Below are 20,140 nucleotides of genomic sequence, written 5' to 3'. Positions count from 1 at the left end.
AAACATAAATCAGAACAAAGAAACATGTCCTCTCTCTCTCATGTCGTCTCAGGGAGAACAGCAAAAGCAAAAGCTATACACAAACGGAAGTTCCCAGCAAGCTGTGCTGGAATGTAAACAGGCATGTGACACACAACAATCTCATGCCTGTTCCTTAAGGTGGAATGGAAATGTCAACATCGCCCGCATGTTATGAATTCATTGTATGTTGTCCTGTATGATCTAGTTGAGATTCCCACTGTTCTGTGATTCCTCTCTTCTTTTCACCAAAGCCAATGGCAGGTTGAGAGGAGTTCCCTACCAGGACAGACTTTGCTCGTGTGCTCAAGACATCGATTCCATAAAACATATTTTGTTGCACTGTGCAAAATATGAGCAAGCCAGGGTTGAACTGATATTACCCTTCCTGGTACCTTTCCTGGGAAAATCAGAGGCTCACTATGTCAGGTTCCTATTGGAAGACCGGACAAATGCTAGAACATTAGCAGTGGCCAAGTTTTTATCTGTGGTTGCTAGAACCAATGAGCCCTATATTCTGAACGAAATGCTTGTTTAACCTGGAGGTAGGCTGTATGAATTGTGTATTGCTTTGTAACGATTTGTTGGGTCTCTGGACCATAATAAAGGTTGATGATGATGATTCCTCTCTCTTTGGCACAGGCCGCGTGGCTCGGGCCGTGACCTCCCCCGGCCAGCACACCTTGGGGGCAGACGACGTGGTGAGCTGCTGTCTCGATCTGAGCGTGCCCAGTATCTCCTTCCGTATCAATGGTTTCCCCGTCCAGGGCATGTTTGAGAACTTCAACCTAGACGGCCTCTTCTTCCCTGTGGTCAGCTTCTCTGCTGGCATCAAGTAAGCTCAAAGCACAGAAACGAGGTTCAGGCCCCAGACCTGTGCTCACCTACTAAGGAAGAGGATTAATCCCCATCGAGTCAAGAATTCATTTTAGGGCCTGTCCGCACCTTGCCTTGATGCAGATTGCAAACTCTGCGTGCCTCCCTTTTAATTTCCCCCTCATCCCTGTGGCGTTCTTCTCCATCTCCTGTCATCCCACGATTCTCCTCCCTAAAGCTGAAGGTTCCCTATGCTTTGAAAATCCGAATAGGAGAGCCACATGGCTTTAGATCTAGAGAAGAGAAAATTTGGGGGTAGCAGGAGCTGGAGGAGCTAGTGTTTGGACTGGCCCCTAGTTATCGTAGCAGATTGTAGTTAAAGCTAAAAGGACCCCTGACCATTAGGTCCAGTCGTGGATGACTCTGGGGTTGTGGCGCTCATCTCGCTTTACTGGCTGAGGGAGCCGGCGTACAGCTTCCGGGTCATGTGGCCAGCATGACTAAGCCGCTTCTGGGGAACCAGAGCGGCACACGGAAACGCCATTTACCTTCCCGCCGGAGCGGCACCTATTTATCTACTTGCACTTTGACGTGCTTTCGAACTGCTAGGTTGGCAGGAGCAGGGACCGAGCAACGGGAGCTCACCCCGTCACGGGGATCTGAACCACCGACCTTCTGATCAGCAAGTCCTAGGCTCTGTGGTTTAATCCACAGCACCACCCGCGTCCCTTAGATTGTAGTTAGTACTGTCTATATTGCTACTTCATATTCTGTGTAGAATATAATTTTTGAAGCTATAAATGCAACAGCCAAGGGAACCACCAGGAGCGGTAACATCTTCCCCTTGCTCTACCCAATTGTTGGCTCTGGCCCCCTCCGTCCCTCGCATGCGGCCCCTGGAAAGTTGCTTTGTCAAAGAGCCCATCACGGCCGTTCAGAAAACTGGAGTGAGGCTCTGAGCCAATCAAGGCCTGTGAGAATGGGGCCGGGGCAGCAGGGGCGGAGTTCTGTTGTTCGGCCCGTAGGCGGGACAATGCTAATATTTCTAGCCTGTTTTTCTACGCAAAGACCTTTAAACAGTAGGTTCTTTCCTTAAGGGAATTACATTCCAACCAAAGAAGAATGGCTGGATAAATTATGCGAACTTGGAAATAGCAAAACTAACTGATTTGATAAGAAAAAACCAAAAAATATAATCCAGAAACAATGGAAATGTTTAAATGATTATTTATGTAAACAATGATTAAGTGTAAAGTATTGGTTGTGTTTAGAATAGATTTAGGGAAGATTTAGAAAACTTATCAATTAGAATATTTGTATGAGATTGTACGGGGAAAATACGGAATTACAGATACAAATTTGCTTAAAATGTATATCGGAAGTGCAGTGTAAGCGATGGAAGTCAGTCAATGAAATTTTATTATTGAGATATTTGTAGAAGAAATTTGGAAGAAATTCTTCCAATTTTTCTTTTTCTTCCAGTTTCTCTTCTTATTTTTTCGTTTTTCTTTTCTTTCTTTTTTCTTTTTGGTTCTTTTTTATATATGTGTGTTTATCTGAAAAATATACGTATGTATGTATTTGTATGTATTTTGCTTGTGCTTTGTAATAATTATGTTAAATAAAATTTAATAATAACAAAATTTTATTTTTTTAAAAAAATTAACAGTATGTTCTTTCCTTAAGGGGGACAGTGTCCAACTCTCTCTCTTTTGCACCCCCCCCGCCAGGGTGAGGTTCCTCCTGGGGGGACGCCATGGGGACTTCAAGTTCCTGCCCCCACCGGGCTACGCCCCCTGCTACGAAGCCCTCCTGCCACGTGACAAGATGCGCGTGGAGCCCATCAAGGAGTATAAGCATGACTTCAACGGCTTCCGGAACCTTCTGGGGCCCACGCAGTCCTTGTCCCACACTTCCTTCACGCCATACCCCGTGGATACCATCCAGGTAAAGAAGATCAGGGGAGCAAAGTGTGGGGAGGTGGTGGAGTCAGGTTGAACTTGGCCAGCCCAAAAGCCGAGGGATATCTGGGGCAAGCAGTTGCCAGGTTTGCCAAAAGGCTGGGCTATATAGGTAGTTAAAAGGTAAAGGTAAAGGGACCCCTGACTCTTAGATCCAGTCACAGACGACTCTGGGGTTGCGGCGCTCATCTCGCTTTATTGGCCGAGGGAGCCGGTGTACAGCTTCCGGGTCATGTGGCCAGCATGACTAAGCCGCTTCTGGAGAACCAGAGCAGCGCCCAGAAACGCGTTCACCTTTCCGCCAGAGTGGTACCTATTTATCTACTTGCACTTCGTGCTTTTGAACTGCTAGGTTGGCAGGAGCTGGGACCGAGCAATGGGAGCTCACCCCGTTGCGGGGATTCAAACCACCGACCTTCTGATTGGCAAGCCCTAGGCTCTGTGGTTTAGCCCACAGCGCCACCCGCGTCCCTTTATATAGGTAGTTGTTGTTGTTGTTTAGTCGTTTAGTCATGTCTGACTCTTCGTGACCCCCTGGACCAGAGCACGCCAGGCACTCCTGACTTCCACTGCCTCCCGCAGTTTGGTCAAACTCATGCTGGTAGCTTCGAGAACACTGTCCCACCATCTCGTCCTCTGTCGTCCCCTTCTCCTTGTGCCCTCCATCTTTCCCAACATCAGGGTCTTTTCCAGAGAGTCTTCTCTTCTCATGAGGTGGCCAAAGTCTTGGAGCCTCAGCTTCAGGATCTGTCCTTCCAGTGAGCACTCAGGGCTGATTTTCTTCAGAATGGAGAGTTTTGATCTTCTTGCAGTCCATGGGACTCTCAAGAGTCTCCTCCAGCACCATAATTCAAAAGCATCCATTCTTCGGCGATCAGCCTTCTTTATGGTCCAGCTCTCACTTCCATACATCACTACTGGGAAAATATAGGTAGTTAGGAATCACACCTGTGCCTCATCTCCTTGCTAACTTTCCTCTTTTCCTTTTCTGCAGATTGTACTGCCCCCCCATCTTGAGCGGATTCGGGAGAAACTGGCAGAGAACATCCATGAACTTTGGGCTTTGACTCGCATCGAGCAAGGGTGGACATATGGCCCCGTGAGTGTTCGGTGCCCACCAATGGGACTCCTGTTCCCCACCCCACCCCCCAATTAATATATAGGTTGGGAAAGTGCCGTTTCCTTCTCCCCCAACTCACCAAAAACAAGCTTGAGTTGGGCCTGTGAACCTTTAGTCGTGGCAAGTGAGGGAGGACAGGGGTAATTGAATTACATTCCGTGCCTCTGCCCCCTTTTCAGATCCGGGATGACAACAAGCGCTTGCACCCGTGTCTGCTGGATTTCCACAGCCTGCCCGAACCAGAACGCAATTACAACCTGCAGATGTCGGGAGAGACACTCAAGTGAGTTGGTGGTGGAGAAGCAAGCTCAATTCAAGTGGGTCAGCTTTTGGGGTGGGGGGTAGGGTAGGTACAGTGGTGCCCCGCAAGACGAATGCCACGCAAGACGGAAAACCCGCTAGACGAAAGGGTTTTCCGTTTTGGAGGCGCTTCGCTAAACGAATTTCTCTATGGGGTTGCTTCGCAAGACGAAAAAATCTTGCGAGTTCCCGCGGGTTTTTTTTCCGCTTTCCCCCCTTTTCCTAAGTTGCTAAGCCGCTTAACAGGTGATCCGCTGATAAGCCGCTTAACAGCTGATCCGCTGATAAGCCGCTTAACAGCTGATCGCTAAAAGCCGCTAGACCGCTAATAGCGCTAATCCGCTAAGCTGTCAATGGGCTTGCTTCGCAAGACGAAAAAACCGCTAGACGAAGAGAATTGCGGAACGGATTCTTTTCGTCTTGCGAGGCACCACTGTATCCATTCTGCATTTGTAGGTCAGGGGGCAGGATAAAACAGCAGGCCAGGGGTCAGCAATCTTTTCCAGCAGGGGGCTGGTCCACTGTCCCGCAGACCTTGTGGGGGGCCGGACTATATTTTGAAGGAAAAAATGTGAAGAAATTCCTATGCCCCACAAATAACCCAGAGATGTATTTTAAATAAAAGGACACCTTCTACTACAGTGGTACCTCGGGTTACAGACGCTTCATCTACACCTTACCTTTAAAGCACATGGCTTCTCTAAAAGAGTCATGGAAGTGTAGTTTACCCCTCGTGGAGCTACAATTCCCAGCACTACTCCTACTACTATTATTATTATTATTATTATTATTATATGCAGTGGTACCTTGGGTTACATACGCTTCAGGTTACAGACGCTTCAGGTTACAGACTCCGCAAACCCAGAAATAGTACCTCAGGTTAAGAACTTTGCTTCAGGATGAGAACAGAAATCGTGCTCCAGTGGTGCGGTGGCAGCGGGAGGCCCCATTAGCTAAAGTGGTGCTTCAGGTTAAGAACAGTTTCAGATTAAGAACGGACTTCCAGAACGAATTAAGTTCTTAACCCGACGTACCACTGTATATAAAAACACCAGGCAGCCCACAAATAACCCAGAGATGCATTTTAAATTAAACCACACATTCTACTCATGTAAAAACACGCTGATTCCCGGACTGTCCATGGGCCAGATTTAGAAGGCTATTGGGCTGGATCTGGCCCCCGGGCCTTATTTGCCTACCCATGTGGTTGGCAATGGAAAAACGGTCCTGGCAGTGTCAGGGACCAGAAAAGGAAACAGAGAGGAACTGAGAAAAACATAGAAAAACAGAGGATATGTCTTAGAGCAGAGGTGGGAAACCTGTTCTCTGTAGAAGGCTGCAGTCCCTTGGGTTACAAAAATGTGTGCATTAGAGCGTGCATGAAAACAAAGGTGTTGGTGAAAATAACACACAAGGCTGCATTTCATTACGGGAAAACGGCTTGCAGAAATGTGCACCTTTGTCAAGACTGCATATAAGAGCGTGTTTATCAGGTGAAATTTACACTGGAGCGCTGATGAATTTTCATGACTGTGGTTTTTTAAAAGAAATGGCAATGTGGGGAATGGAATTTAAGACTGGGAAAATGAGAAGCTGAGAGAACAAAAGCTGACAGATCATTCTGTCCCTATCACGAACCCAGCTTTCTATACACACACACACATACCAGCTTCGTATTTGACAGATGGTACTGCCGGTAAATTGAACTCTGATTCAGTAGTCTCTTTCGCTTTGAATTCCCCGTGAAACTGAAAATCAGCCGTCACTGATTCAGGGTTGCTGACTGAGATGAGAGGTGGAAAGGAATGTGGCTGGTAAGGACACAGCAGAGTTTGTTTAACCCTTGCTCTGTCCCCTGCAGGACCTTGCTAGCTCTGGGCTGCCATGTGGGGATGGCAGATGAGAAAGCTGAAGAGAACCTCAAGAAGACAAAGCTCCCCAAAACGTAGGTGGGCTGGTCGCTGCCTCCAGGCAGAGGCCAAAGTATAGCTCTAAATACATGTGTGTGTGTTGGTTTGCTGGCAAGGTTACCTTCGATCGCCCCTCTGACATTTGGAAGGGTCTGTAGCTCAGTGATGAGCACATGTTCTGCTTACATAAGAGAATAACAACAACAACAATGATTTTATCATTTGTACCCCACCCATCTGACTGGAGAAGATTGGGCCAGTCACCCATTTAGTTTAGCAGCCTGTTCCCACAGCAGCCAACCAGTTGCCCATGGAAAGCCGTCTTGTTGGAGGGCGGTTGGAGGATGGATGGCAGCTAACAGATTGAAGTTGAATCCTGACAAGACAGAAGTACTGTTTTGGGGGACAGGGGGTGGGCTGGTGTGGGGGATTCCCTGCTCCTGAATGGGGTAACTGTGCCCCTGAGGGACCAGGTGGGAGTCATTTTGGACTCACCGTTGTCCATGGAGGCGCAGGTCAGTTTTGTGTCCAGGGCAGCTGTCTGCCAGCTCCATCTGGTATGCAGGCTAAGACCCTACCTGACCGCGGACTGTCTCGCCAGAGTGGTGCATGCTCTGGTTATCTCCCGCTTGGACTACTGCAATGCGCTCTATGTGGGGCTACCTTTGAAGGTGACCCTAAAACTGCAACTAATCCAGAATGAGGCAGCTAGACTGGTGACTGGGAGCAGCCGCCGAGACCACATAACACCGGTCCTGAGAGATCTACATTGGCTCCCAGTATGTTTCCGAGCACAATTCAAAGTGTTGGTGCTGACCTTTAAAGCCCTAAATGGCCTCATCCCAGTATACCTGAAGGAGCGTCTCCACCTCCATCGTTCTGCCTGGACACTGAGGTCCAGCACTGAGGGCCTTCTGGCGGTTCCCTCACTGAGAGAAGCCAAGTTACAGGGAACCAGGCAGAGGGCCTTCTCAGTAGTGGCACCCGCCCTGTGGAACACCCTCCTGTCAGATGTCAAAGAGAAGAACTACCAGACTTTTAGAAGACATCTGAAGGCAGCCCTGTTTAGGGAAGCTGTTAATGTTTAACAGACCACTGTATTTTAATACTTCATAGGAAGCCGCCCAGAGTGGCTGGGGAAACCCAGCCAGATGGGAGGGGTATAAATAAATTATTATTATTATTATTATTATTATTATTATTATTATTATGATTCCCAGAAACTTGTATTCAGACATTGCTGCCTCCAACAGTGGCCGTAGAAGATAGCCATTGTGCCTAGATGCCACTTACCCTCTGTGAATTTATCCAATCCTTTTGTAAAACCACCCAACTTCATGGCCACCACCCCATCTTTAGAGGGTCAAGTTACGTACATTTTTGATCCCTGGCATCTCCAGTTAAAAATTGCTAAGAGACTCCTTCCCAGTACTGTGTTGTTGCCTTTCATTGGCATAAGTTTAAACAATACAAAGTCATCCAGGTACACTAATAATCCCAGCACGTAAAATATATGAAAGACTAGTTCTTGGTGCTACCTGATACCTACAGAGTCTGTTCTGCCTTAAGAGTGTTACAAAATGCAGCCTTGCGGCTTTTACCAGCTGCCCATCCCTTTGCTCTGTTTACCATCCAGGCTGATGAGGAACACAAACGTGCAAAGAACTGGCTTTGGTGGGAGTGCTTGGTGCAGAATTATGAATTGCAGCCCTGGCTATGCAATGTTGGCTTACCATTGGAGACGGGACAGTTGATTTGCTGGCCTGTTTCCCCACCGAGCAGATACAGAATTGTTTATTTGTCCAGATGGGCAAATGAGCTGGTGAAGGCGAGGGGAATGCTGTCCCAAATAGCTCAGTGGCAGCGAACAGGTGGAAAGAAAGGCTTTGGGGGGCGTTTGCCTTGCTCTAAAGCCCTGCTTTGATCCTCTTGACAGGTACATGATGTCCAATGGCTACAAACCAGCGCCGCTGGATCTCAACCACATCAAGTTAACTCCGGCCCAGAACACCCTGGTGGACAAACTGGCAGAGAATGGGCACAATGTCTGGGCAAGAGATCGTGTCCAGCAGGGCTGGACCTATAGTGTTGTGCAGGTATGGTATACCAGTTGGCATGAGAGTGATGCTTAGCAAAGGCTACAACCCAGAATATGGCAGGGTTCTAGGTGACGGGGGAGGAAGGAAAGCTTAAAGTTAAACCAGAGGTGGCCAACTCCCATCTCTTGCAGGGGCTCAATTAGTGCCAGCGCCTTCTGTCAAGAGCTTGGGTATAACCTTTGACGCCTCCCTTTCCATGGAGGAGCAGGTTGCAGCTACAGCAAGGTGGCATTTTCCCATCTCTGCCCTATTAAGCAGTTGGTCCCTTACCTTTCTCGCCCTGATCTGGCCACAGTGATCCATGCAACGGTCACCTCCAAGCTTGATTATTGTAACTCGCTCTACGCAGGGCTGCCCTTGAAGCTGACCCAGAAACTCCGGCGGGTGCAGAATGCCGCGGGATCACATTCATCCAGTGCTTTACCAATGGCACTGGCTCCCGGTGGAGAACAGGGTCAGGTTTAAGGTGCTGGTTTTGACCTTTAAAGCCCTATGCGGCCTAGGACCCACGTACCTACGGGACCGCCTTTCCTGGTATGCCCCGCGGAGGACCTTAAGGTCCACAAATGACAACATTTTGGAGGTCCCAGGTCGCAGGTGGTTAGATTGGTCTCAACTAGGGCCAGGGCCTTTTCAGTACTGGCCCCAACTTGGTGGAACGCTCTGTCACAAGAGACTAGGGCCCTGCAGGACTTGATATCTTTCCGCAGGGCTTGCAAGACAGAGCTGTTCTGCCTGGCCTTTGGTTTGGACTCAGTCTGACCCTTATGTTTCCCTCCCCTTATGGTATTGATCTATGGGCTATTATTAAAATGAGGCTGCATTTTAAATTTCATTTTTAACCTGAATTTTAAATTGGTTTTCCCCCCTCCCCTATTATGTTTTTACAGTGGTGCCTCGCAAGACGAAATTAATTCGTTCCGCGAGTTTTTTCGTCTTGCGATTTTTTCGTCTTGCAAAGCACGGACTTTGGAAAAGCTTCAAAAATCACCAAAGTCTTCAAAAACCTCAAAAAAGGCTACCGCACCGCGTGCTATGAGTTGCTCCTCGAAGTGAATGCACGGTTTTAAGAAAAAGGAAACAAACTTGCAAGACAAAGGAAACAAACTTAAAAATGAAAAACTCTTTCGTTTTGCGAGTTTTTCGTCTTACGAGGCATTCGTCTTGCGAGGTACCACTGTATTGTAATTTTACTGGTGTTAGCTGCCCTGAGCCCGGCTCTGGCCAGGGAGGGCGGGGTATAAATTAAAAAGAAAAAAGAAAAAGAAAAATGTAATGGTCATTGTGTCACAGGAGTCAGATGTTCTGACTCAAGCCAGAAAGAGAAGCTGTGAGCCAGGATTCCTGAGTCCTCTGTTTTGCTCCTTCCACCTTTCTAGTCAGGCATACTTTGTTCAACATAAAGGATACCTGTGTTTATGTTGTGTGGAGCATACCAGGGATGGGGAACCTTCTTGGCTCAGTGGGCCAAATGGTTTTCTCCACCCATCCAACTTTCCTGCCTGTCCTCTGACGTCATGATGACGTCAGGTGACTAATAGGGGTGCGATCCAGTCCACCCATCAAAGTTGAGCTGTGCGGTGGGAGAGGGGTCTGCTTCAACAGCACGTCCCCTGCACCGGCGAAGCAGCACCCAGCAGGATTGAGCCCTATCTTTACCCGCTCATCAGTTGACATCACCTGCGGATGCCAGCTGATGGACAGGTGGGTGTGGTTTTGGGAAACGGGCCTGTCTTACGAGTGTGTTTTCTGCTGTGCCCTTCTTAGGACATCAAAAACAAACGCAACCCCCGCCTGGTGCCCTACAGCCTGCTAGATGAGAGAACTAAGAAAACGAACCGGGACAGCCTGCGCGAAGCGGTCCGCACCCTAATCGGCTATGGATACAACATCGAACCACCAGACCAGGAAGCCAGTGAGCTCCCCCCGAGTTTGCTCTTCTGCCAGTCTTAGAGGAAGAGCTCATAAGAGCAGGCAGTACAGCTAGGAGAGGCACACAGGCCTGTCTGGCTAATGAGACAGTTATCGAAAGCCGTGCTCTCGGTGCCTTTGGAGCCTAGGTGGTTGGTGGCTGGGGGCAGAGCCTTTTGGGTGGTGGTGCCTCGTTTCCATTAAACCCTTCCAGAATTATTTGTTTGACGCCACCTCTCCTCTATTTTCAATGACAGCTTTAGATGGTTTTAGTTGCCTGGGCCATTGATTAACTAATATGAAGCTGCTTCTATTTATTTATTGCAGGGATATTATAAACAACGTCTGGGGGAGGCGCATTTGAGCTGGAAAGGCAAAGGTTTAGAATGTTTTAAGATCATATTTCAAATAAATAAATGTAGCAGAATGTGCTACCTGAGACTGCAGAAGAGTGGAATTGCAGGTTTGCTTTCCCTGTATTTCTTTTTAAATCTCCTTATGCACAAAACCCCCAAATTTAAAGAGGAGGAATTCTAACTCAGCTTTCTTCCTGGCATTCTAGTTTTCTACCTGCATTACCTTTCTGCTTGCAGAAAGCTGGCACGCAAAAACAAGTTTAAGCTAAAATCTTGTCCCTGACATGCTCGTATTCCAAATATGGGGAAATTCTGATGTCAGGGAGAACAATCTGGACTCCCATCTGCAGCCTGGAGTTGTAGAATCTCAGATACTCAGGGCTATGTGATCCATCTGAACGTGTGACTGGGCTCTCTGCCTAGAGGAGAGTGAACAGAACAGGGTGACAGAGCCTGTAGATCTGTAAGCAGGCAACATCACCATTGTATGTCCTCACTTCTTCCTGGGCCTCCTCAACAGGTCAGGAGCTGACCAAGGGCCGATCAGAGAAGGTCCGCATTTTCCGCGCCGAACAGTTCTACGCAGTGAAATCAGGCAAATGGTACTTTGAATTTGAGGCCGTCACAACGGGAGAGATGCGAGTAGGGTGGGCACGACCCAACGTGCGGCCCGACGTGGAACTGGGAGCGGATGAGCTTTCCTACGTTTTCAACGGACACCGGGTGAGTCAGAGGGGATGAACTACGGCCCCATTTGCACCATACGTCTAAAGCTCTGTGATGCCACTTTAGAATAGAATTGTAGGATTGTAGCGTTGGGAGGGATCCCAGGGGTCCTCTAGTCCACCCCACTGTGGTGCTTTAAACAGTCATATTGGAAGACACAAGATCTACCCACCCTGGAAGAATGGCAGATGAAAGTAATGGACTATATGGAATTGGTGGAAATGACTGGCAGAATCCGAGACCAGGGAGAAGAGTTGGTGGAAGAAGATTGGAAGAAATTTAAATATTATTTACAGAAACACTGTAAAATTATTGAATAGTAAACTGATGTTGGAATGAAACGAAGTGGTCTTAGCAATAAGGTTAAAAGGAATATGTAAAAATGGATTGATATTAGATGAAACTTCGAAATTATAATATGTGAAGACAAAGTACTAAGAGAAAACAGAGAGGGTATGGATTTGCTGAACTAACTATTTGAATTGGAATACAAAAAAGGGAGGTGTGAGGAAGTCATGAAAATAAGTAAATGAACTGTAAGATATAGAAAGAGGGATTTGTTTTTAATTTGTTTTTTTCTAGTGTTTGTTTTTTTTGTGTTTCTTTTTATCATTTTTGTAACTTTTTTCTTGTGGAAACTTTAATAAATATTACTTTAAAAAAAAAACAGTCATGACTTCGCCCAAAGAATTATGGGAGCTGTAGTTTGTTAGAGGCGCTGAGAGTTATTAAGAGGCTCCCTATTCTCTCAGAGGTACCGTACTTTTTCTGGAGCTCCTTGGAAGAGCGACTGGTGGTTAAAACACTCTGGAAATTGTGGCTCTTTGACATGGGTAGGCAAACTAAGGCCCGGGGGCCAGATCTGACCCAACTGCCTTCTAAATCCAGCCCCTGGACAGTGCAGGAATCAGTGTGTTTTTACATGAGTAGAATGTGTCCTTTTCTTCAAAATGCATCTCTGGGTTATTTATGGCACCTGCCTGGTGTTTTCACATGAGTAGAATGTGTCCTTTTATTTAAAATGCATCTCTGGGTTATTTGTGGGGCATAGGAATTCATTCATTTCCCCCCCAAAAAATATAGTCCGGCCCCCCACAAGGTCTGAGGGACAGTGGACCAGCCCCCTACTGAAAAAGTTTGCTGACCCCTGCTCTTTGAGGTGAACAGGGTCTTCCAACAACTCTCCACACCCTTAGCTCCCAGAATTCTTTAGGGGGAAGCCATAACTGTTTAAAGTTGTATCATGTGTTTTTTAAATGTGTGTCAGACATGGCCCAAGTAAGACTATTCCTCCATTTAGTTCACTGTTGTCCGCACTGACAGGCAACAGCCCTTCAGAATTTGGGTCTCTCCCAAATGCTACCTTAAGTTGCCGTTCAGGGTCTTAACAAATGGCAGGTCCCAGAATTCCTTGGGGGAAGCTGTGACGACTGTTTAAAAGTGCTGTCGGAGCTCTTTAAATGTATGCTACGCCCATAGCTGTCAAGCGTCCCTTATTTGGCGGGACAGTCCCTTATCCCAGCGCCATGTCCCGCTGCTGTCCCTTATTGATGATGTCCCTTAAATAAGCTACTGAAGGTAATGGGGCCCTTTCTATGTCCAGCTGTCCTTTGTCAACAACAAATTGTTGCTTTTTTGTGTTGAGTATATGGTATTTGGTGATTTATGGACCTAATAGGTATCTATAGCCATTTGCACGCAGCAAAATATGTATTTTATCAAAGTAATTGTTGATCCCTTATTTTGGCTGCTGATCCCTTATTTTCGAGGCTGCTGGTCCCTTATTTTCAAATCTGTAAGTTGACAGCTATGGCTGCACCCCCCCTCATGCTGGGGGGTGGACCCCGCTAGCCAAGTCCTTCTTTATGTCTCCCCTTCCTGCTACCTGTTACCTGATCCTTCCCCCTTTTCCCAACCTCCTATCCTTCAGGGCCAGCGCTGGCATGTGGGCAGCGAGCCTTTTGGCCGCCCGTGGCAACCGGGGGACGTGGTGGGCTGCATGATAGACCTCACCGACAACAATATCATGTTCACGCTCAATGGGGAGATGCTGATCAGCGATTCGGGGTCAGAGTTGGCCTTCAAAGATATTGAGATCGGGGACGGTAAGTAGAGGACTCAGGTTCTCTCTCTTTTCTTTTCTTTTTTGCTCATGGGCCACATGAAGAACTTGCAGGGTTTCTTTGTCAGCTACAAGGAGAATAGAATACTCTAGTTCAGCGGTTCCCAACCTGTGGGTCCCCAGGTGTTGTTGGACTACAGCTCCCATCATCCCTGAGCTCTGGCCTTGCTAGCTAGGGGGGATGGGAGTTGTAGTTCAACAACATCTGGGGACCCACAAGCTGAGAAAGGCTGCTCTAGTGCATGGGTAGGCCAACTAAGGCCCAGGGTCTGGATCCGGTGGTTTACCAAAAAGTGGTTTACCAAAAGTGGTCAAGATCTTAACTGATACGCATGAAATTTCATATATAGCTGTATAATCCCTAGCGTAGTAAGATAAGACCTTTTGGAGCAGGCATTTTCAAAAAAGGTTTTTTAAGATCTGCTCTAGTAGGACGCGGGTGGTGCTGTGGGTTAAACCACAGAGCCTAGGCCTTGCCGATCAGAAGGTTGGCGGTTTGAATCCCCGTGGCAGGGTGAGGTCCCGTTGCTCGCTCCCTGCTCCTGCCAACCTAGCAGTCCGAAAGCACAGTGCAAGTAGATAAATAGGTACCACTCTGGCGGGAAGGTAAATGGCATTTCCGTGCGCTGCTCTGGTTTCACCAGAAGTGGCTTAGTCCTGCTGGCCACGTGACCCGGAAGCTGTATGCCGGCTCCCTCGGCCAGTAAAGCGAGATGAGCACCACAACCCCAGAGTCGGCCACAACTGGACCTAATGGTCAGGGGTTCCTTTACCTTTACCTTTAGTAGGGCAGTAATTGTTCCTTGATAATTTGTTACCCCCCCTCCATGATGGTACCTGGGGCGGATTCCCCCGCGCCCCCCGTTCCTACATCCCTGGATGCAGAACTCAGCACCCAGCCCGGTACCAAATTCTGTGCTTGTGTCTTTCCTTGAGCCGTGTGATAATTAACATTAATCCAAAGCAGCTCTGGACAGACCGATGAGCTGTAGTGATAGGCTCCGAGAAAACTGGGTTTTTAATTCCCTCCCCCCGTGTGGCTTTGCAGGTTTCATCCCGGTGTGCAGCTTGGGCTTGTCCCAGGTGGGGCGCCTCAACCTGGGCCAGGATGTCAGCAGCCTGCGCTACTTCACCATCTGCGGCCTGCAAGAAGGCTTTGAGCCCTTCGCCATCAACATGAAGCGGGACATCACCATGTGGTTCAGCAAGAGCCTGCCCCAGTTCTCCACGGTGCCCACGGAGCACCCACATTATGAGGTGAGCTTGTTGGAGGGGGATTTCCAGCTGGTGGCAGAGGACAGAGTGACTCCAGGAGACATAGGTGTAAAAACCCAAAGTAAACGAAAACTTTATTACTAAACAATAAACACAAACTCTGGTGGGTGTTATTCCTCCAGGCAGGCTACAAAACTCAGCTTTTTTCTTTTTATAGCAACGGCCAGCTGCAGCCAATTAATCACAGAAACTTCTTAAAGGTATGCACACATATTTCTGTGCCGAATGTCCCCCAAGACCCCCTCTCATTCAAACAGAAACAACAGTACTTTAAACATTTACAGAACATATTTACACATCACGCACAACAATTCCTAATTTTGTCACTAGTTGTGCATGTTTCTCAAAAGTTAGTGCTTTTGTCAATATATCAGCCACATTTTGCATACTCTCACAATACTTCAGCATTATCATGTTTCGCTTCACATTTTCAGCCACATTTTGATATTTAATTTCTAAATGTTTGGATTTGTTTCTAAACTGCTCAGACCCAGCCAAAGTTATTACGGCTTGATTGTCTTCCCATATTTGAACTGGATAATCACATTGTATATCTAAATCCTTGAGGATCTGAACAAAATTTTTTATTTCATTACACAACTCTGATAAAGCATAGTATACAGCCTCTGTTGAAGATGTGGCCACGATACCTTGCTTTTTGGACTTCCAACCTATCAAGGAATCCCCAGATTGAAATACCATTCCAGAAATTGATTTTCTATCAGGCAGGTTGGCCCAATCACTGTCAATGTAACACTGCAATTTTGTAGACCCTGAAGATGGTAATCTCAAACAATAATCAAGTGTTTCCTTTAAATACCGGAAAATACGTTTTAAACCTTTCCAGGCATTTTCTGTGGGACAGCTTACTAGTTTGCTCAGTATTCCAACTGCATAACTTAAATCTGGTCTGTTCCACAATGAAATGTATAATAAACTTCCAACTATTGAATGGTACATTTCAGGATTTACAGGTTCTGTGCATTCTCCTTCATTCTTGAAAAATCCTATTTCCATTGGGGTTTTTACTCCCTTGCAGTTTTGCATCTTGTTTCTTTCAAGTAACTCCATTATTTTGTCTTTTTGACTCAACAAAAAACTTCCATCGTTTGTTCTTTGAATTTCTAGACCGAGATAATTTTTACTGGACCCAAATCTCATACTTTAAATTCCTTTCTTAGTTGTTCTGCAAACTTTTCCACTTGCTGGTCACTTTTTGTAGAGTAAAGCATATCATCAACATAAGACAAACATAATTCTTGTTTATCACCCATTCCTTTAGTGTACAAGCAGTTATCAGCTTGCGCGAACTGAGGCCTGGGGGGGAAGGGACACCCCAGAGAGACGGGATTTGCAGAGCGATGCCTGCAGAGAACATTCTAGAACATTCTAGAGGCCCAGTTTGTGAGGAAAAGAGCGAAAACTTCCTTCGCTTCACTTCAGAGGGCATACTTTGGCAGAATGAAAGCTTGGAGGGTGGGAATGTGAGGCAACTTGAGGAATGATTTCCCCCCCTTTTTTATTTAAATGCTTTATTATTACACACACACACACACACATTTTTATTAGTTCTTTAAACATATCATTCCAAAAATCATAAAACATAACTTCTTATCTTATACAATATTTTAGGCTTCCGTCAACACCTCTGATGATTTTCCGTTCTTTATCACTTGTTCTGCATTTCTTAATTTCTCTATTACTCTTAATGATCATTAACTAATAATTCTCCTCATAATCTTACTTGTAATATTTCAAATAGTCCTCCTTACCATACCTCTTCCAGTCCTACTAGCGTAATCTGTTCATTACAATTGCTTTTCAAATAGTTCATATATTTACTCCAGTCTTCTAAGAATCTCTGGTCCCGCAGGTTTCAAATCCTTCCTGTTAATTTATCCAATTCTGCATAGTCCATAAATTCTTTATTATTCATTTTCCATTTATACAACATGTAGGCATCTTAATTTCACTCATTCCAGTAAAGATATCACAAAAGATACATATAATTTCAACTTTGTGCTTTCTACACGAATCTTTGACTTCTCCATATTTTCCTTTATATTAAACATCTTGCTTTAATTTATCATTACTATTTTGTAAGAATTCTCTTTTCTATTTCGATATCACATTCCATCATATGTATTATTTTAATGTGTTTTTTTAAATTGGTACATAGGTTGATGATAAAACAAACACATAACCATACAAAGCAAAAGCAGAACCACACACGGAGAATATTCAGTTTTTTAAAAAAGCAAATTGCAGAGATGTGGTAACATAGAACCAAAATTATAAGGCGAGCCTATATAGCCCAGTCATGATGATGAGTGAGTTCATGGGGTGGCGAAACCTACTGGAAAAATAAGAAATCAAGATAACAAACTTTTTATAAAAGAATGGAAATGGTTTGTTGAATATTTACAAACAAACTGCAAACAGATAAGAACTCGCAGGATTATTGTAATAACCTGCAGTTTTATAAGAATATTTATTTAAAGTAGATGTATAAATGAAACAAATTAATTTGGATAAGCAGAAGATATTAAACATAAATTTAAGGAACCGCAGAAAGAGGGGGGAGGAAGTCAGGTTTTGAAATGACTGTGGAATCATTGAAATGTGTAAAACTGAAAATCATAAATAAAATAAAATAATAAAAAAGAGTAAGTCACGGGGGGAGTGCTTATATGGCTGTCCCTATTTATATATATATATATATAATTTTAAAAATGGAGGCCAGTCCACTTCAAAATTTGAGCCCTGTGAGGAGGATAGGAGGGAGGCTGGTTTCTGAGGTAAATGTAAGGAGAGACAGAGGAAGATTCCAGGCTTGTTGCCTCAACATGGAGAGACAACGTGAGGGAGAAGGCCCTTAAGGTATATGACAAAGCCATGTTGGTGAAAAGGGATCAGGACCTTGGAGAATACAGGAATTGGCGTTGTTATGGAGCTCCAGAGAGAGGCAAATAGCGGCATGCACAGAGTCAGGGAGAGAGGGAACCCTTGGCTGTGTCTGAGGGAAGCAGCCATGTCTGCTTGCCAAGAGGAGCACTGAGCCAGAGCTACCAAGGGGTTAATATTAATATAATAATAATACAGTGGTACCTCAGGTTACATACACTTCAGGTTACAGACTCCGCTAACCCAGAAATAGTACCTCGGGTTAAGAACTTTGTTTCAGGATGAGAACAGAAATTGAGCAGTGGTGGCGCAGCGGCAGCGGGAGGTCCCATTGGCTAAAGTGGTACCTCAGGTTAAGAACGGTTTCAGGTTAAGAACAGACCTCCGGAACGAATTAAGTACTTAACCCGAGGTACCACTGTAATAATTTATTATGTGTACCCTGCCCATCTGGCTGGGTTTCCCCAGCCACTCTGGGCGGCTTCCGACAAAGATTAAAAATACATTAAAATGTCTCCATTCTAATAACTCTGGTATTTTATCCGTTTTCCAATTTTTTGCCGCTACGATACTGGCATCTGCGGTTGCATAAAGGAATACATTCCTTTTTATCCTTAGGGATGTCATTTTTTTTTTATGGTTGGTACTTTCAGAGGGCTCATCTTGACTTCCTTTTGTGCCGCGTTTCTAGGCACAGGACCAGGTAAGGATGCGGATTTGGTCGCAGGTGACTTGTGCAAAAGAGAAACCGTAAGGTGAACCCGTGCCACCCTGTGCTCCATTTTCAGGTGTCCCGGATCGACGGCACTGTGGACAACCCTCCGTGCTTGAAGATGACACACCGGACGTTCGGCTCGCAGAACGCCGTGGTGGAGCTCCTCTTCCTTCGGCTCAGCATGCCCGTGGAGTTCGATGAGAAGTTCAAGGTCACGGCGGGCACCACTCCCCTCACGCACGCCCTCACCATCCCCGAGGACGAGGTCAAAGACGTCGACCTCGACTCGGAATACGAGCAGCTGAAGAAGACCGCCAGCCCCAAGGAGGCCGAAGAGGCCGAGAAGGAGAAGCAAGGCCCCGCTCCGTCAGCCGCGCCTAAGGAGCCCCCCAAGGAGGCCGCCAAGGCCGAGAACGAAAAGGATGCTTCGACGGAAAAGGGCAAGACCAAGCGAGGGTGAGGGCTGGGTTGGGGCATGGGGAGAAAAGGCTTCTTGCCCGTTGCAGGTGCTCGCCTGGGGTGCGTGGGGTGCGCCCCACTGACCTCAGATGGCTTTCCTTCAGCACCTTCCTGCCTATGGTATTACATTATTATTATTATTATTATACATTATAATACATATAATACATATATAATACATATAATAATATTATTATAATTTATTATAATAAATTTTATTTATACCCTGCCCTCCCCAGCCAAGACCGGGCTCAGGGCAGCTAACAACCAATCATAAAAACAAGTTGATTGAAATACAACTTAAAAACAAGATTAAAATACAATATTAAAACATTAAAATGCAGCCTCATCACAGGAGGAGAAAGGAAAAAAGAAAAGAAAGAGGGGGAAGGAGTCAAATTGATTCTAAGCCAAAGGTGGAACAACTCTGTCTTACAGGCCCTGCAGAAAGAAATCAGATCCTGCAGGGCCCTGGTCTCATGAGACAGAGCGTTCCACCAGGCGGGAGCCAGTGTTGAAAAGGCCCTGCCTCTGGTTGAGGCTAATCTGACTTCCTTAGGGCCCGGGACCACTAGGATGTTGCTATTTATAGACCTTAAGGTCCTCCGTGGGGCATACCGGGAAAAGCGGTCCTGTAGGTATATCCCAACTTGGCTCCAAAGAGCATGCAACAGTGTGCTTGGCTTCCCATGAGATTGCCACCTCATCCCTCCCCCCCCCCCCAATTAATTCAGATTTAACCTTTATGTGGCACGTTTGTTTTATATATCGGATTTTCTGCAGGAATGGCAAATCTCTATCAAATGGGAAGATAATATAGGATGGCCTTCCAAACCAACTGCTTAAGGCAATTTTTGAAACAGTTAAAAGCACAAAACCGCAGGTCGTTGTTTTACTTTTAAATCACATTTAAAAGTACATTACACATTGCACATTACATCTGCAAGTAAATCTGTGCTCAAAGCAGTTCAGAAACTAAACGCAGCGATGCAATAATTATACACCGTGAGCCATACAATCTTGCTGCAACACCACACTAGAAAATTAATCATCATTAATCAACGGTTCATTTGACATATAAAAACATGTAACTAAACAGTACAGCTCACTAACAGAGCAAGCCAACATTTCCATGAAGCAAGAGTTGGTTTTCGGGCAGCAGCTCCTTTCTGAAGGCTCCTAGGGCTGGAGGGTGTGGTAAGCCAGGGGGAGAAAGCCACCCCCTGGTGTCCAGCACAGAGTCACTGACCCCCTCACTGCATTTAAAAGAAGACTAAAACCCTAACAGGTGGACGTTGGTGTTTAAGACCCATTTGTCCTACTAGGAAATCCTGTTTGAACAAGCATGTCTTCAGCTGTTACCTCGTGTCTGAGGTAAAAGGTAAAGGGACCCCCGGCCATTAGGTCCAGTCTTGGACGACTCTGGGGTTGCAGCGCTCATCTCGCTT

The 20,140-nt window shown here is 46.1% G+C and overlaps 1 protein-coding gene across 12 annotated transcripts in view; it reads left to right on the top strand.

Annotated features, from left to right (window-relative positions):
* The window catches only part of RYR1 (ryanodine receptor 1), a 224,394-nt gene that overhangs the window by 77,765 nt on the left and 126,489 nt on the right, over positions 1–20,140 (top strand). For all 12 annotated transcript variants that reach the window (XM_083753557.1, XM_083753554.1, XM_083753553.1 and 9 more), the window contains exons 19-29: positions 661–853; positions 2,565–2,781; positions 3,790–3,894; positions 4,095–4,198; positions 6,077–6,160; positions 8,062–8,221; positions 9,992–10,139; positions 11,012–11,214; positions 13,148–13,322; positions 14,388–14,596; positions 18,307–18,689. In XM_083753557.1, coding sequence (XP_083609683.1) covers positions 661–853; positions 2,565–2,781; positions 3,790–3,894; positions 4,095–4,198; positions 6,077–6,160; positions 8,062–8,221; positions 9,992–10,139; positions 11,012–11,214; positions 13,148–13,322; positions 14,388–14,596; positions 18,307–18,689 — 1,981 coding nt within the window. The remainder of the gene's footprint in view (positions 1–660; positions 854–2,564; positions 2,782–3,789; positions 3,895–4,094; positions 4,199–6,076; positions 6,161–8,061; positions 8,222–9,991; positions 10,140–11,011; positions 11,215–13,147; positions 13,323–14,387; positions 14,597–18,306; positions 18,690–20,140) is intronic.

This window comes from Podarcis gaigeae (genome assembly GCF_964106915.1).
Source record: "Podarcis gaigeae genome assembly, chromosome: 8".
In the NCBI taxonomy this organism is placed as follows: domain Eukaryota; kingdom Metazoa; phylum Chordata; class Lepidosauria; order Squamata; family Lacertidae; genus Podarcis; species Podarcis gaigeae.
This window is presented reverse-complemented; position numbering and strand designations above follow the sequence as displayed.